This window comes from Pleurodeles waltl, chromosome 6 (assembly GCF_031143425.1).
Source record: "Pleurodeles waltl isolate 20211129_DDA chromosome 6, aPleWal1.hap1.20221129, whole genome shotgun sequence".
NCBI lineage: Eukaryota > Metazoa > Chordata > Amphibia > Caudata > Salamandridae > Pleurodeles > Pleurodeles waltl.
In genome coordinates this window covers 1508440142-1508458932 of record NC_090445.1, presented here as the reverse complement: position 1 = coordinate 1508458932, position 18791 = coordinate 1508440142, and the positions used below count along the sequence as shown (strand labels likewise).

The following is an 18791-nucleotide window of genomic DNA, read 5'->3' as shown; positions in this document are numbered from 1 at the left end:
CAGAAGCTGCGTGAACCAAGTGAGTGGCCCGAGCGGGAATGGAGAGACTACTGGTGAGTGGCCCGCACCATGGCCACCGCATGGAGAATGCCAGCTACAGGCCAGCCTGGGACCTCTGCTGATTCAGCGCAGGACACCACAATGGAGCGTATCCTCCAGGAAGTTAAGGCAGTGGGTGGCCAACTGGAAGGGATGGACTCCAACATCTCGGCACTTACAGCCGACAACAAAGCCATGTGATCGGACATAGCGGGATTCCAGAACCGAGCGGCAGGCTTGGAACATCGCGTCACAATGGTGGAAGATAGTCTCTACACCATCCTGGCGCGGGACTAGGAACTCTTATTCCTCTGCAGAAAAGTCATCTACCTAGAAGACAGAAGCTGCTGAGACAGTGTCAGCTTCTTAAGCTTTTGGGAATGTACGGAGGGACCAGATGTCAAAGGCTTCTTTAGGGACACCCTGTAAAGAAATGGCTCCCTGTTGCAGTTACCCCCCCACTTTTTGCCTGATACTGATGCTGACTTGACTGAGAAGTGTGCTGGGACCCTGCTAACCAGGCCCCAGCACCAGTGTTCCTTCACCTAAAATGTACCATTGTATCCACAATTGGCACACCCTGGCATTCAGATAAGTCCCTTGTAACTGGTACTTCTAGTACCAAGGGCCCTGATGCCAAGGAAGGTCTCTAAGGGCTGCAGCATGTCTTATGCCACCCTAGAGACCCCTCACTCAGCACAGACACACTGCTTACAAGCCTGTGTGTGCTAGTGAGAACAAAATGAGTAAGTCGACATGGCACTCCCCTCAGGGTGCCATGCCAGCCTCTCACTGCCTATGCAGTATAGGTAAGACACCCCTCTAGCAGGCCTTACAGCCCTAAGGCAGGGTGCACTATACCATAGGTGAGGGTACCAGTGCATGAGCACTGTGCCCCTACAGTGTCTAAACAAAACCTTAGACATTGTAAGTGCAGGGTAGCCATAAGAGTATATGGTCTGGGAGTTTGTCAAACACGAACTCCACAGCACCATAATGGCTACACTGAAAACTGGGAAGTTTGGTATCAAACTTCTCAGCACAATAAATGCACACTGATGCCAGTGTACATTTTATTGTAAAATACACCCCAGAGGGCACCTTAGAGGTGCCCCCTGAAACTTAACCGACTATCTGTGTAGGCTGACTAGTTTTAGCAGCCTGCCACAAACCGAGACATGTTGCTGGCCCCATGGGGAGAGTGCCTTTGTCACTCTGAGGCCAGTAACAAAGCCTGCACTGGGTGGAGATGCTAACACCTCCCCCAGGCAGGAATTGTCACACCTGGCGGTGAGCCTCAAAGGCTCACCTCCTTTGTGCCAACCCAGCAGGACACTCCAGCTAGTGGAGTTGCCCGCCCCCTCCGGCCAGGCCCCACTTTTGGCGGCAAGGCCGGAGAAAATAATGAGAAAAACAAGGAGGAGTCACTGGCCAGTCAGGACAGCCCCTAAGGTGTCCTGAGCTGAGGTGACTCTAACTTTTAGAAATCCTCCATCTTGCAGATGGAGGATTCCCCCAATAGGGTTAGGATTGTGACCCCCTCCCCTTGGGAGGAGGCACAAAAAGGGTGTACCCACCCTCAGGGCTAGTAGCCATTGGCTACTAACCCCCCAGACCTAAACACGCCCTTAAATTTAGTATTTAAGGGCTACCCTGAACCCTAGAAAATTAGATTCCTGCAACTACAAGAAGAAGGACTGCCCAGCTGAAAACCCCTGCAGCGGAAGACCAGAAGACGACAACTGCCTTGGCTCCAGAAACTCACCGGCCTGTCTCCTGCCTTCCAAAGATCCTGCTCCAGCGACGCCTTCCAAAGGGACCAGCGACCTCGACATCCTCTGAGGACTGCCCCTGCTTCGAAAAGACAAGAAACTCCCGAGGACAGCGGACCTGCTCCAAGAAAGGCTGCAACTTTGTTTCCAGCAGCTTTAAAGAACCCTGCAAGCTCCCCGCAAGAAGCGTGAGACTTGCAACACTGCACCCGGCGACCCTGACTCGGCTGGTGGAGACCCGACACCTCAGGAGGGCCCCCAGGACTACTCTGATACTGTGAGTACCAAAACCTGTCCCCCCTGAGCCCCCACAGCGCCGCCTGCAGAGGGAATCCCGAGGCTTCCCCTGACCGCGACTCTTTGAATCCAAAGTCCCGACGCCTGGGAGAGACCCTGCACCCGCAGCCCCCAGGACCTGAAGGACCGGACTTTCACTGGAGAAGTGACCCCCAGGAGTCCCTCTCCCTTACCCAAGTGGAGGTTTCCCCGAGGAATCCCCCCCTTGCCTGCCTGCAGCGCTGAAGAGATCCCGAGATCTCTCATAGACTAACATTGCGAACCCGACGCCTGTTCCTACACTGCACCCGGCCGCCCCCGCGCTGCTGAGGGTGAAATTTCTGTGTGGGCTTGTGTCCCCCCCGGTGCCCTACAAAACCCCTCTGGTCTGCCCTCCGAAGACGCGGGTACTTACCTGCAAGCAGACCGGAACCGGGGCACCCCCTTCTCTCCATTCTAGCCTATGTGTTTTGGGCACCACTTTGAACTCTGCACCTGACCGGCCCTGAGCTGCTGGTGTGGTGACTTTGGGGTTGCTCTGAACCCCCAACGGTGGGCTACCTTGGACCAAGAACTGAACCCTGTAAGTGTCCTACTTACCTGGTAAAACTAACAAAAACTTACCTCCCCCAGGAACTGTGAAAATTGCACTAAGTGTCCACTTTTAAAACAGCTATTTGTCAATAACTTGAAAAGTATACATGCAATTTTTATGATTTGAAGTTCCTAAAGTACTTACCTGCAATACCTTTCGAACAAGATATTACATGTTAAATTTGAACCTGTGGTTCTTAAAATAAACTAAGAAAAGATATTTTTCTATAACAAAAACCTATTGGCTGGATTTGTCTCTGTGTGTATGTACAACAAATGCTTAACACTACTCCTTGGATAAGCCTACTGCTCGACCACACTACCACAAAATAGAGCATTAGTATTATCTCTTTTTACCACTATTTTACCTCTAAGGGGAACCCTTGGACTCTGTGCATGCTATTCCTTACTTTGAAATAGCACATACAGAGCCAACTTCCTACACACCCTCACAAGCCTTATCTTCGATTTCCCCTCTGGAGTTCAAGTGAGTACACTGCATTGGTCCGATGTGCCCAAACGGCCCTATGGGGCCCCGTCCCATCATCGCCTGTTTCCTGCACCACAAGCAGGCGTGGCAGCTCCTCACCGTGGGCCACTCTCATGGCCCCTACCGACATGAGGGGCATGAGATTCGCATAGACGCAGACTTTTCGCAAGAGACCAATGACTGGCACAAAGATTTCTTGTTCCTCCGGACTAACTCCGTCAAATGGACATAAAGTATGGTTTGTTTGAGCTAGCCCAGATGTGGATAATGTCGAAGGATTACCAAAATCACCAAAATGTCGAAGGATTTCTTTGACCCATAGGATCTGCGCATCTTCCCAGAGGGTCTCTCGGCCTAGAAAGTGACCATTCGGGATCAACTGATGCCCGATGCCGCACTCTCTAACAGAGAGCAGCTCACCAGAAAGAACTGCCCGGCGACATTGCCTACCTTACTTGACTGCACATTGGCTGTCCCTCGCATCTTGTGCAATGCCGTCTGGAACGAGCCGGCATACCTCTCAACGAACTGTACACGTCCAAGGCTGAATACGCTCTGCAGCGGCTGAAGAGACATAATTGCGAACAGGGGGAGAAGGCAGGATGGCTCTTGGAGGCTCAACTGCGCCAACCTGAGGCATTGCAGGCAATTCATGTCATTCACTTCTCGAGCGGTGAGATCCTCACCCCTCCTCAGGACACTGTCCAAAAGTTTGAAGCGTTTTATCGAGAGCTATACACCCCGGAGTTGGCGGCGAACACCAGAAAGATGGAGGTCTTTCTGGAGGGTGTACAACTCCCCAGTCTTTCGGACGAGGGCCAGGCCCTGCTGGATGGTGAGATCAGTAAGGCCGAGATAGCACAAGTTATCTAAGCTCCCATATGATATAGCCCCCGTGGAGGACGGTTTCCCCGTTGAATTTTATAAATGGGCTGGGGAGGAGGTCATTGACTCCCTACACACCACCTTTCAGAAGGCTGGCCAGGCAGGCTCCCTGGGCTCTATCTCCAACAAGGCAGTGATAGTGGTCCTCCCTAAACCGAGTCGGGATTCCCTCTTGTGTGGCAGCTATAGACCCATATTCCTCCTGAACCGGGATAGCAGTCCATCTCTGCAAGGTCATTCCGTCCTTGATACACCATACCCAGGCGGGATTCATAACAGGACGCTCCTCTAGAAACAATTTCTGCACTCTGTCCACACCCTATTGGGGGGTGCAGGGGGATTTGCCAGACAGTGCTTTCGCTCTATCCCTCAACACCAAAAAGGCATTTGATCGCATAGAATGGGGGTACGTTTTTGCAGCCTTGCGTAAGTTTCGACTGGGAGACCAATTTATTGCCAAGATTCGCTTGTTATTATGATTGCCCCACAGCACAGGTCAATTGCGACGGCTTCTTGTTGGAGCCCTTTCTGATCCCGAGGGGCATGCGGCAGAGCTGCCCGCTCTCGCCACTTTTGTTCCTATTGGCGATGGAACCCCTAATGGCCACCATCCGACAGTCACCTCTTATCACTGGGATACCCCTTTGTGGGGGGTGTCCAGACTCTACTTGTATGGGGACGATATCCTTCTTACTCTGACAGACTTGTGCCGATCCCTCCCGGCCTTATTGGAGGGCTTTGGCGATTTTGCATCCCTGTCCAGATATTGGGTGAATTGGGACAAGAGCGAGGCCTTGCCCCCTCAGCCATCACCATATGTTCGGCTATTCTTGGTTACTCCTTTCGATTGATGTCATATTTGGGGATCCTCGTGGGCCTAAATCATATGGTGCTGATGGTTCCACTGCTGTTGTTCATGTGTGTCCTCGGCATGCTCCCTGACGACACTCTGACTTACAGATGCAGGGATCCAAGCCTTTGTGACGGGCTCCTTCTGACCCTCTCTGACATCTGCTAAGATCATGGTGCATCGATTGTGTGGGGGCTCCCATTGGTGGAACACTATGCCTTGGCCCTCCACCTATAGCAATTAGCACACATGCACCCTGAACACACCCGACCTGCCGCAATGAGTCAATACTGAACAAATGGTACTCTCCAGTCAGCATGGCCTTGACCACCTTTCCCGCCCTACAAGGACAGCACACCTCAGCCTCTCCCACCAACCAGATACTCCAAGCCATGCACAGGGCCTAGCTCAGGGCACATCGACTTCTTGTTGTGCACCCCCGCCGCCACACGTGGGCCCACCTATGGGACAGTGACTCCCTGCACATTGGGGGTGAGACCCTCCACAGGGAACATTGGCTTGCGGTGGGTATCCACAACATTGATCAGGTCCTGGATGATGGTGACCTTAAGTTGTTCGGGCACCTCTGGGAGGAATTCTGCCTCCTATCCTAACAGGTGTGGCAACACCTACAGCTGCAGCACTGCCTGCAGCGATGCATGGGAGCCAGGCCATGGTACCTTCAGACCTCGCCCATGCTGTCCTATCTCGGAACCCGGGTCGCTTCAAGGATGTGATGTTGGGTCTCTACAAAGTCATTACACGCCATCTTTTCTCGCAGCCTTTCCTTGACAATTTGCCCATCAAATGACAAATGGCAAACCCTAGATGAAAGATAGTTGCCTCAAACTGAACTCTGACAAACCAGAAGTCCTCATCCTCTGCTCCACACCCTCTGCCTGGAACGAGTCCTGGTGGCCCACCGCCCTCGTAAACGCCCCCACCGACCACACCCCTATCGACCTCGCCCCCAACCTCGGCATCATTTTATACTTATTGCTCTCAATGGACCGACAGGTGAACGCAGTCTCATCGGGTTGCTTCCACACCCTGCGCATGCTACGAAAAATCTACAAGTGGATCCCCACCGAAGCCAGAAGGACAGTCACCCAGGCCCTTGTCAGCAGCCGCCTCGACTACGGCAATGCACTTTACGCCGGTACCACCGCCAAGACCTGGAAAAGACTACAACGCATCCAGAACGCCTCCTCCCATCTCCTCACGAACGCCCCATGACACAACCACACCTCCGCCCTTCTAAGAGACCTACACTGGCTGCCTATCGACAAGAGAATTGCCTTCAAGCTCATGACCCACACCTACAAGTCCATACACGACACCGCACCAGCCTACCTCAACCACAGACTCTCCTTCTACACTCCCACCACACAACACGGCTCCGCCGACCAGGTCCTCGCCAGCGTTCCCTTCATCCGGAAAACCACAGTCGGAGGAAGATCCTTCTTCCACATCGCCGCCAAGACCTGGAACACCCCTCCCCCCCCCCACATCCACCTCAGGCAATCCCCCACCCTGTCACAGTTCTGGAAGGACCTCATGACCTGGCTCTTCGACTCATCCTCAGCACCCTTCTCTGCCTCCCCCAGCACCTTGAGACCCTCATGGGTGAGAAGCCGTGCTTTACAAATCCCTGATTGATTGAATCCTGCCTGCAGATGGAAATTGAAGAGGACGACTGGCTGGGTATCATGGAGGATCCGGACAGGGGCATGTGGGAAGCCCACCTTAAATTCTGCCTCTTCAAGACACTTCACGATTGCCACTGGTCCCCGGCGAAGCTGCATAGGGCAGGCTTACTGCCCCATACAAATTGCTGCGATGCCCGGCCACCTGCTGCGACCTCGCACACATCCTATGTGAAGGGCCTTTGATCCAGCTCTTTTGGACGGTGGTCGGGACCGCCCTGGGGGCCCTCCATGACACTTACGACACCCCTTCCCACTCTCTAATTCCCTTACATGATGTGGGAGACTCCCTGGATCTATCCCGTCCACAACGCCACCTACTTCACACAGCCTTTGCACCTGCCAAAATCTGCATTCTTCACCACTGGCAATCCCTCACTCCGCCCTCGCTGGAGGTCTGGGCTGTGGCAATGGTCCAGGCAGCAGCCCATGAACGTGTCAGTTACAATTTGCAGGACCAATTGGCAGTATTCCTATAGACATGAACGCCTTTTCTTTGGGATGACTCCTACCATGTTCGCCCCCTCTTGTCTCTGAACAGACATATGTCCCTTCCCTCCTTCCCCCTATTTTCTCCCTGTCGTCTCTCTCTTTTCTTTCATTTCTCTCTCCACCTCTTTTACTCTCTCCCTCCTCCACAGCAATATGTCCTTCCCCCCACCCCCCACTCACTCCCCCCCCCCCCCCCCCCCCCTTGCCATATTCAGGGCCTTTCCTGTTTCAGTTTCCACTCTCGTCTACGAAATTGCACCCCCCCCCCCTTTCTTCTGCCCTGCTGACTGTCTTTTGTCGCCAGTCTGGGTCATTCTCTGCTTCTCTTCTCTTCCATATTCCACTCCCCATCCTATTGGCTGTCTGAGTTCTACTCTTTTCAGCGGGACAACAAGGTGTCTATTGCCTCAAAGTCGGGCTTTTCATATTTGAGATTTATTTTAATGTCATAAGCAATGTGCGTTTATCCTCCCTCCCCTTATATTTCTCATTTTATTTCTCATTTTCCTCTCCTTTCCCCACACCCTTCCACCCTTCCCCCATCCTGCTACAATTTGTATTTTGTATACTGTTTTGTACTGTAGCGTATCCAAGGTCCATTGTTATCTTTTCTCAATAAACACTTTTCTCAATAAAAAATTACAACACAGAAGTATTTTTTCTCTCACTTTCCTAGGTGATCCTTGCACCATTTCTTCTCAGATGGAGCTGGAAGAAGCTTTCCGCTTGTATCGCCAGCATGGGGAAGAGCGTCTCCTCATTCACGGTCAGTTCTTTGCCAAAGACTATACTTAAAACACAAGATAGCAATTGCTATGTTTCCATCAGAACTAAGTAAAATTCAACAATAATTGTGTATTATGTATTTACAGTCTTCATATTGATAGGACATATTTAATTAAAAAAAACAGATCCTAGTGAAATCGCTTAAGGAGTGGTTCAATTTTATACCTCTTGACAGTGTCTATAAAGGGACAGCACCAGCAGATAGTGACGGATTCTCATTATCAGCTGGCAGAGACTGCTGCCTCCAAAAAGGCAGCTTTTCACGAAATTGTTGAATGCAGATGAGACTGGATGCTGCTACAGTTTAGTGCCCATATGTGCATAGGTATAAGGAATGCTGTCATGAGAACTTTATAGATGATAAACCTGGTTTTGAATGCTAGTGCAAGCTGTTGTCACATTTCTTTCTCCATGATGAGGTATGCTGTAGAATGCAGGTTGCCCATCATTAGAGCTATTGTGACTCCTTGGAGACCACTTAGCAGGATGTTGCTGCAAACCCGGTGCCAAATTAGAAGGGTTTGAACAGCAGTTGTGAAGTATCTTTTTGGGATGAACTGCTTCTGTCCCTTTTGTAGCGAGAGATTAGACAGTGCTATTTGGTTTTCATATCAAAGTGATCCTTGAAGGTAAAGTTGGTGTCCAGGAGAAATTAGAATGATGTGGCTTTAGGTGAAGGTTGGGGTTCAAATCTATCCACCTTCATGTCTTTGGGGTAGGCTTGGACTAGTTGCTTGGTTTTTGTGGTGAGTAGCAGGAATTCTGTTTTTGTCGGTTTGTATTTGATGGGTGCTAGGCATCCAGGTCTGTATGAGGTGCATGGGATCTGTGAGGATTTCTCTGCTGCGGCAAACAGCTCTCTTTCGATGTCTGTATTTGCCCTGTGGTGATTTCTGTTTTTTTTGTATGCTGGGTGCCCCTGCTTGCCCCCCAACCTGCCGACAGGCATTTCACCACTCCCAACTGCAGCGCTGTTTAATTAGGATCTGCAGTGTAGAAAACAAAATGTCCTTCGGCACAAAGTCTGCATATCTGTGCTTGCATTGTATGAGATGTTGGATAACTGGAACTGAGGAGACTTTCAAGTTGATGGCAGCTGGTGTAATGGTGAATTTCGATGCTGTTGTGGTGAATGAAAGTCTAAGGGGCTCCACGTAGAGGTAAGAAATTACAGTGGGGTATGTGGAACCGAGGGGGACTCAGCAGATGACTCTGAACTTCTCTGTCAAAGAGGTGCCCATATGAACAAACTACAAACTAGTGTAAAGGAGGCACATTGAAGGATGTTGCAAGTGAATCCCATTTGAGATTTTAGGGTGTGGATGAGAGTGGGAAGGGCAACCCTATCAAAGGCGTCTGAAATGTCCAGTGATATCAGAAACTAGGGGTCACCTTTATCTGTGATCAGAGGAGTGTCATCTACAATTTCTATGGTTGCGGTTTTCTTATTGCAGCATGATCAGAAGTTGGTTGGTTTTCAGGTAGGAGATTGGTTAAAGTGGACGTGATCTTGAAGTTGTACTTAGATTGCTTGTTTAATAATCTGTCTGTTGGTGAGTGGTGGGCCAATAATTGATGAGGTCAACCGGGTCTAGCAATTTTTGCTTTGTTTTCTAGCTTGTCTTGCCTAAAAGCATCCTTGAAGATTCCTTGATTGAGGCAGTCATTGACAATAGTGTTCGGGTTTAGAGTTTCTCCATAGAAAGCTTTAATGAAGGATTGAAGGCAGCGGTGTGGAATTCCAACAGCCGGACTCCCGAGGATATATTGTTTGGGGTAGGGACAACAACCTTTCAAATGTATTTTGTCCTTGGGAAAAGTAGGCCCAACCCCCTGCTGCACAAAACCCTTGGCTGCCAGTTTACAGTACCACATTATGGATCAGGGAAGAACATTGACTGACACTAAAGTAATATTTGTATCCATATGTTAATGCTGTTCAAACTTGTATTTATGATTCATTAACCCACAGTCTTTATTCTTGGGTGAGCGCTCTAAGGAAATGTTGTAAGCTTGGACTGCACTGCTGACAGTGGTCCCAGTGTAAGAATGTGTACACACATTTGTAAAGTTAAACAATATGAGGCTATATATAATGCTCCCAAAATGCTGTCTGATTAAATGCAAATATTTGCAGAAGCTCGAAAACAACATTGTCGAGTCTTTGCTTTTCAATTAAATGTTCACCAAAAATACAATTAAGAAAAAAACTTTTTTCCACACTAGTGTGAAATTTTAGGTACCATTCCGTTAAGCATCATCTACTAAAATATGTTGATGCATGCGGGTATTCCTGAAAAACTTTCCTCATGGAAAAGAAGTGCTACCAGTTTCAACAATGGGAAACACAAAAATAAACAATCACTAGCAAAGCTAATAGGTCTGAAATTGGTGGTCAGTCTTTTGGTTTTATCAATGCGCAGCTTATTTTGATATGAGTTTTGTAAACCTTTATTGTTGTGGGAGCTGCCGGGCCCTCACCATTACAAGCACTGGCAAAAAGCAATAATAATATTGAGTCTCAAAATTCACACATTGCCACAGTAGTCTCTGGCACCAAAACAAACTACTATGTGTACCACTGCTCTCCTTGTAAAAGAGCAGAATGCTGTCACTCACAGTGAAGCAAGTGTATAGATAGAGATTTTGAATAAAAACAAAAGGTCTTTGTTAAGTCCTGAACTAATTAGGAGCCTAATAGTTAAATAAAGGCACAAAAGTGCACCCATTGTACATGCCCTTGCTTTAGTTCCAATTTACAGCTTTTATGAATTCACAATAATTCACAGAAGTAGGCCAGGAAATCGTACTCTTAGAAAATATTTGTGAACTGTATTTTGGCACAAACAAATATGCATTTGTAGATTTGCTCCTGTGAAAATCTGTTGACTGTGTACAAGTTCACTTTCCCTCCAACCACTTTTTCCCCCAAACCTGGTAGAAGTTTTATTTCTGCCCTTGTCAGGAGTAAATTTCCAACCTTTCTCATTGTGAGAAAAAGCTGGTGAAAACCCCTAAAACATGCAAGTTAGTAGGTTTGCACAGATTCCAAAGCGCATTCCAACCCTGTAACTATTGCTTAACGCTACCTCCAACCCCAGTATGAACATCTGTGGAAAGATGACAAAATGCAGGAATTGCTAGAATTCAAACCCTACTATAGTATGAGCCCTGTCATAATAAGAGAGGCTTTTATCAAAGCTATTATATAATGTGATCGCTGCTGTAATTTATTGCTGCACTGTGTGGCAACAAAGGGACAAGTGGAGTGTGTTTTACAGGACGAATAGATTGATGAAGCAACCTGTCCCATAGGCAAGCAGTTATTTAGTTAATTCCACACCCCTGATTGAAGGGTAGGACATTTTCATAGGATGTGGCTTTGAGAGCATTGTGGATGTTACTAAGGTCTGCGAAAGAAAGGAGTTTGAAGGATAACATTGCCGGATGCTCTTGGAGAGGGGTGAGTGTGCAGAGCAAGTTAATATGAAGTTAATATTCCAATGAAAACCGTATTGCCACCAAATGAAAACGAATTATTTTACATGTTCAAAATGCTGCAATACTAACGTATCCATTCTTTGGTCAGCAAGCTTCGAATATAGAAGTCAGCCATCTCAATTTTTAGTGTGTGCAAATGTTTATAAACATGACCTTACTGAGAACTTCTCCATACAGACCTTAGAATAGTCATCAGAATGAATGTTGTACTTATGCTGTAGTTTGTGCCACAAATATGAAAGTATCTTGCATAATCATGGTGAAATATATCCTTTTCTTATCAGGAATGTTTGTTCTTTTATGCCAGTGACGTAGTAGAAAGTAGGGAACGGAAGGTAGAACAAAAGTACAAGTTCCGCTCAACAGAATTGAGTTGCTTTGCTCTGGGCTACTAATTTTAAACTTTTATGCAATTTTTATCACTTCCTATCATACCTCTTTCCTGCTTCACTAGTATATCCATTACACATTTATAGAAATGTCTTTTAACATTACATTTAAAATATGTGGATTTTGTGACGAATAGTGTTAACACAGCCCTCTTTGTGTTGATATTCTTGTATGTTCATGCACAATAAATATAGAAAGTGAAACTGCATTGAATGCTTTCATTCTGATGGATACAACTACCTGTGGATTCCTCACCTCATGAATACTCCCATGGCGCCAGCATTCTACGGAAATCTTCTTACTAGTCTCTGCACGTCGACGAGGACGTCACTGTCTCGCACGCGACGCCGTCTGACGTCATACAGGCAATAAGAGGTCCTCGACGACGTGCGGACGTCAGTTCCCTTTTTTCCGTGCATTCGAAACGGTTATCTTCGAGGGAGCAACTGTTACTCTTGCGGTTACAGTGTATATCTTGCTGCGTACTCTTTCTCCGTGGAAATAATGTCGCAGAGAAAGTCTGGATTTAAGCCTTGTCGTGAGTGTGGAGGCAAGATGTCGGTGACGGATCCTCATTCCGATTGCCTTTGGTGTTTGAGCTCCGACCACGACGTCTCGACTTGTGATTCATGTCAGCACATGAATCCGAAGGCCCTTAAAGAACGTGAGGCGAAGCTGTTTATGGCCAAGTCAAAGGAGAAGCATCACAAGAAGTCTTCTCCAAAACATCGGCGTCATCGAGACTCCCGGCGCCGTAGAGAATCTCGGCGTCATTCAAGGGAGGCTCGTTCCAGGTCTCCGGATCGGCGCCGAAAGACATGGGAGGTCAGCCCCACGGTGACGCCGCATCCTTCGACGCCGTTGCCCTCTCCGGCGTCACCAACTTCGCCTGGACAGGCGTCGGTGATTGAGGTATTGGAGCCTCAAGTGTTTTCTCCGGCGCAGACGCCGAGGCCGGAGTCGGGGTCGCCTCCGAGACAGGCACCCCAGTATCCGGCTTTTCCCACCCCTGGAGCCGATAGTTCCGCATTCTTGAATGCGATGTATGCCATCTTCCAACAGATGGCTCCAGGGGGTGCTCCGGCTGGGCCTTTGGCCTTTTCTTTGGGTGATCCTGCGCCTCTTCGGCCGGCACCCTTTATGCCCTTTCTCCCGTTTGGGAACGTGGGCTCGGCGCCAGTGTCGGCGCCGGTGGCCGCTCCGGTGGCTTCAGAAGGATTGGCCCCGGGGATTTCCATCCCGTCGACGTCGGGATTTCGGCCTGTGACTCCGGTGGGTCCATCTGCTTCAGCTGCTCTTTCGTCGGCGCCGAAGTTACATGTGGCGCCGGACGCGGCGTCGGTGGCTTCTGAAGATCGGCGCCGATCTTCGACTTCGGCGGAGGCATTGTCGACTCCGCGTATTGAACAACGACTTCATTCGAGGAGACGTGCTCTCCGGGTACTAGAAGAGCAGGAGTACCAACGAGCCCTAGAGGAAGGAGAGCTAGAGGACTCGGGTGATGGGCTGCGTGGACTGGAGTCGGCCAGTGGGCTGGACACTTCCCCTGAGTGGGACCTTTCGTCCCCGGGGGAATATACTGAGGAAGCTGCTTCCTTTCATACAGTGGTACGGAAGGCAGCTAGTTTTTTGGACCTGCCTTTGCCGGTGGTGGAGGCAAAACAAAACCTTTTGACGGAGGTGTTGCATCCGGCCTCAGCCGCGGCGGAGCCTCTGTTACCTTTTAATGACGCTCTGCTGGATCCGGTTTTAGAGGTGTGGAAGAGGCCGGCATCTTCCCCAGCAGTTCACAGAGCCGTGGCCAGGAGGTATCGGACGGCTCCAACTGATCCTGGTTTCCTATCTAGGCACCCTACGCCGGAGAGCTTGGTAGTGCAGGCCTCCTGTTCGTCCAAGTCAGCGCCTGGTTCTTTCCCGACGGTGCCTGGGGACAGAGACTCAAAAAAGCTAGAGGCGCAGTCGAAGAAGATTTTTTCGTCCTGCAGTCTGGCGTTAAAGGCCACTAATGCGACCTGTATCCTGGGGAGGTATATTCATGCTCTGATGGATGACATCTCCTCTTCGTTTACAGAGCTTCCCCAGGGTCTTTTGGATCTTGTCTCTGATGCCCAGGCTGCTGCGACCCAAATTATCCAGACGGGACTGGATACCACCGACTCGGTAGCCAGAGCAATGGGCACAACTGTGGTGGAAAGGAGACAGGCCTGGCTCCGTAACTCGGGCTTTTCGGCAGATGTACAGTCCACATTGTTGGATCTCCCGTTTGATGGGGACAAACTGTTTGGGGCTAAGGCTGATTCGGCCTTGGAACGTTTTAAGGAGAGCAGGGCCACGGCTAAGTCGTTGGGACTCCAAGCTCCTTCTTCCACGGCCTCTTCCAGATTCTTCAGGAGGTTTCGTGGATTTGGGCGTGGCTCTTCCTCCTCTTCCTTTCGGGGAAGATATCAGCAACCTGCCTCTTCCCACCCCTATAGATCTTTTAGGGGGAGGGGTAGGGTCCGCACCAGGGGAGCCTCTCAGCAGCACTCTGCCTCTTCCTCATCCTCTGGCGGGGTGCAGCAGGGGAAGCAGCCTTAGGCTTCCACCATTTCCCACTCACTCCTCTCCTGTAGGGGGAAGATTACAGCATTTTCTCACCAAATGGGAGACTGTTACGTCGGACACTTGGGTTCTCAGTGTTGTGGGAAAAGGCTACACCCTTCCCTTTCGGGAGTTTCCGCCCCTCATCCCGCCCCGCCCTTCGTATTGTTCACAAGAACACCTCCTGTTGCTAGAACAGGAGGTAGAAGTCCTCCTTTTAAAGGGCGCGGTGGAGTTGGTCCCGGAGCAGGAAAGGGGTCAAGGAGTTTACTCAAGGTATTTCCTGATTCCCAAGAAGGATGGTCGTTTGAGACCAATTCTGGACCTGAGGATCTTGAATTGGTTCCTCAAGCAGGAAAAGTTCAAGATGCTGACCCTAGCACAGGTGCTTTTGGCGTTGAACATGGAAGACTGGATGGTGTCTGTCGACTTGCAGGATGCTTACTTTCATATCCCGATACTCAAGTCACACAGGAAGTATCTCCGGTTTGTGGTGGGATCGCAACACTACCAGTTTGCGGTCCTTCCGTTTGGTCTTACTTCAGCACCTCGAGTCTTCACGAAGGTGATGTCGGTGGTTGCGGCAGAGCTCAGAAGGAAGGGGATAGCAGTATTCCCTTACTTGGACGATTGGTTGATCAAAGCCAAGTCCCCGGAGCTTGTGTTGCGTCATCTGCAGTCAACAACCCAGTTGTTGTTCGACCTGGGCTTTTCGGTGAACGAGCCCAAATCTCACCTGGAGCCCTCTCAGCGCCTCCTGTTCATAGGGGCAGTACTGGATACAACATTGGGTCGGGCCTTTCCTCCGCCTCAGCGGATTCAAGATATTCAGGATTTGGTTCCAATGTTTCGAAATGGAGCGGTAGTTCCAGTCCTCAAGGTCCTTCGTCTGCTCGGTCTTTTTGCCTCCTGCATTCTGTTGGTCATGCATGCTCGCTGGCACATGAGGGCTCTTCAGTGGTGCCTCCGAAGGCAGTGGTCTCAACACAGAGGGGATCTAGAGGGTACTGTCAAGATCTCCAGAGATGCTGCTGTGGATTTGAAGTGGTGGATTGCAAGCAACAATCTTTCACAAGGAAAGCCGTTCCAGCAGTCGCCACCAGTGGCCACAGTCATAACGGATGCTTCCACTCTAGGGTGGGGAGCTCATCTGGGGGATCTGGAGATCAAAGGTCTTTGGTCTCCAGAGGAACAGATTTTTCACATCAATCTGTTAGAGTTACGGGCTGTACGTCTGGCTCTCAAGGCCTTCCTCCCTTCCCTTCGTGGTCAGTCGGTACAGGTCCTAACGGACAATACTACCACGATGTGGTACATAAACAAGCAGGGAGGAGTGGGGTCGTACCTTCTCTGCAGAGAAGCTCTTCGACTATGGTCCTGGGCAAAGGACCATCGGATTTGCTTGATAGCAAACCATCTGGCCGGAGTCTTGAACGTGCGTGCGGACAGTCTCAGTCGCCACTTCTCGGCAGACCACGAGTGGCGTCTCCATCCAGATCAAGTCCGTTTAATCTTCCACAAGTGGGGGTTTCCTCGGGTAGATCTGTTCGCCACTCGAGAGAACGCGCATTGTCTGTTGTTCTGCAGCCTTCAGTATCCGATGCAGGAAGCGTTGGGGGACGCGTTTCAAATGACCTGGTGCGGCCAGTTGCTTTACGCGTTTCCTCCCATACCCTTGATTCCTCGAGTATTGAGGAAGATTCGCCAAGACCGGGCTCTAGTAATCTTAATAGCTCCGGATTGGCCAAGGAGGGTGTGGTACTCCGACCTTCTCCAACTCTCAACGTGCCCGCCGCTCCGTCTCCCTTTCAGGGCAGACCTCCTCTCACAGTCGCAGGGGCAGGTTCTACACCCCAACCTCCAGAGTCTGCACCTACATGCCTGGAGATTGAACGGGGCAACCTGAGTTCCTTCTCTCTCCCGCCTGAGGTAGTGGATGTTATATTAGCGGCCAGGCGACACTCCACTAAATCTATCTACGCTAATAGGTGGTCTAAATTTGTTGCGTGGTGTGGAGAGAGGCAGATTGATCCTTTACATGCTCATCTATCGGACGTTTTGTCTTTTGCTCTATCTCTGGCGCAGAAAGGCTGTGCAGTGGCTACCATTAAAGGTTATTTATCGGCCTTGTCAGCCTTCATATGTCTTCCAGACCAACCATCTTTATTTAAATCCCCTATTGTTATCAGATTCTTGAAAGGTCTTCTAAATCAATATCCTCCAAAGCCATTCGTTATGCCGCAATGGGATTTGTCCTTAGTCCTGACTTTCCTTATGGGGTCCCCTTTTGAACCTATGCATTCTTGCCCCTTGAGGTATTTGGTTTTAAAAACAGTCTTCCTGATAGCTATAACATCAGCAAGGAGAGTGAGTGAGTTGCAGGCCTTATCAGTAAAACCCCCTTATACAACTTTTTATGGGGATAAGGTGGTGTTGAGGACCAAGGCTGCTTTCCTCCCGAAGGTTGTTTCACCCTTCCATTTGGCTCAGGCAATTACTTTGTCCACGTTCTATCCTCCGCCTCATCCTTCCAAAGAGGAAGAAAGACTGCACCGTCTGGACCCAAAGAGAGCGTTGAGCTTCTTTATCGATAGAACAAAGGATTTCAGGCTGGAGGATCAGCTGTTTATTGGATACGTGGGCAAGAGGAGAGGAAAGGCAGTCCACAAGAGAACACTATCCAGGTGGGTTGTTCTTTGCATTAAAATATGTTACTCTTTGGCAAAGAAGGATCCTCCTGAGGGCATTAGAGCTCATTCCACCAGAGCTAAGTCGGCCACTTCGGCCTTAGCCAGAGGTGTTCCTGTGGTCGACATCTGCAAGGCCGCAACTTGGTCGTCCCTTCACACTTTTGCAAAACATTACTGTTTAGATTCTGAGGTTAGAAGGGACGGCCATTTTGCACGGTCAGTGCTGCAGGATTTCTTGGTTTGACCATTTAGGCACCCACCGCCGGGCGTGGTACTGCTTTGGGACTCTATTCATGAGGTGAGGAATCCACAGGTAGTTGTATCCATCAGAAGAACGAGTTACTTACCTTCGGTAACGACTTTTCTGGTGGATACATTAGCTACCTGTGGATTCCTCACGGTCCCACCCGCCTCCCCGTTGCCTTTATGGTCTTGCCAAGTAATCCTTGAGTGTGCTCCTCTTGGTCTTTGAGGGTGCAATAGATGTATATATATAATATATTTATATATATGTAGGTATATGTCTATATATCTTTATGTATATACTTGGTGTGTGTATATATTTTAAAAGAGAGAGTTTTATATATATATATATATATATATGTACATAAAAAGATTTACAGTTATTCATACAATGTGGTGTATTTTTACATTATAATGGATGTTGCTTTGTTCTTTCATTGCATTGCCTGGTTGTTCTCATGCACGTAAAAAATGATTGGTACTGACGTCCGCACGTCGTCGAGGACCTCTTATTGCCTGTATGACGTCAGACGGCGTCGCGTGCGAGACAGTGACGTCCTCGTCGACGTGCAGAGACTAGTAAGAAGATTTCCGTAGAATGCTGGCGCCATGGGAGTATTCATGAGGTGAGGAATCCACAGGTAGCTAATGTATCCACCAGAAAAGTCGTTACCGAAGGTAAGTAACTCGTTCGTTAGTGACAATGCTATTTATACATCTGTTACAATGTCTGCCAAAACCCCAAATATGTTGGTAACTGTTTAAAATAATAAAGGTATCTGACCCAAATTCAGATTCACACAGTTGGGTGTACGAAAGTAACCCAAAACAGATACCATACCCTGAAAAGGTAAGTACCCTCCCAAACACATTCCAAAAATCATAGCTTTCATCTTCAGTCAGCTTGTATATACTGGCCCATACCCACATCTTGCTATGTACAAGAGATGCAGTAATGTCTCCGGAAGAAGCAAAAGCACCAGAGTAATTAGGCACAAATATTACTGAAGGGAGGAATAGACTCGTAGCTGGAGATAATTCCTAGATTTTGTTCTGTTGATTCCTTTCTCAAATGTTTGTTTTCATATACCACGCTGACTTGTTTTTCAACTGATGGCAATCTTGTGCTGTTTCAGACTGGTATAAACAGTGTCTTGTTTAATCAGCTGCGAGACGAGACATACATAGGATGCTTTATCTATTCCCATTATTCCCCTGGCTGATAGGTTATGTTATAACATTTTCTTGTGTGTTAATGTGGGGTTTTGCTTTTGTGTTGGTTGGTGGATGTCTGGTGCTGGGGACAGTAAGTGACTGCTGCTATCCACTACCCAGCCAAATATTTATTTTTCCTTTCTGCTCGCTCCTGCTCCTTTCACTTCGCTCTCGTTGTCTTTCATGTCACTCAGAGCTCCTCGGTGAAAAACATTCCTGTAATTCACTTTTTACCCATGTATGGACCCCAAAATCGTCTGCCCTTGCTTTCAGCTGTTACCA

General features: G+C 49.0%; 1 protein-coding gene across 2 annotated transcripts in view; it reads left to right on the top strand.

The window, feature by feature from the left end:
* PRKCZ (protein kinase C zeta) overlaps positions 1-18791 on the top strand; it is a 604208-nt gene that overhangs the window by 148343 nt on the left and 437074 nt on the right. For both annotated transcript variants that reach the window (XM_069240998.1, XM_069240999.1), the window contains exon 4: positions 7781-7870. In XM_069240998.1, the coding sequence (XP_069097099.1) occupies positions 7781-7870 (90 nt within the window). The remainder of the gene's footprint in view (positions 1-7780; positions 7871-18791) is intronic.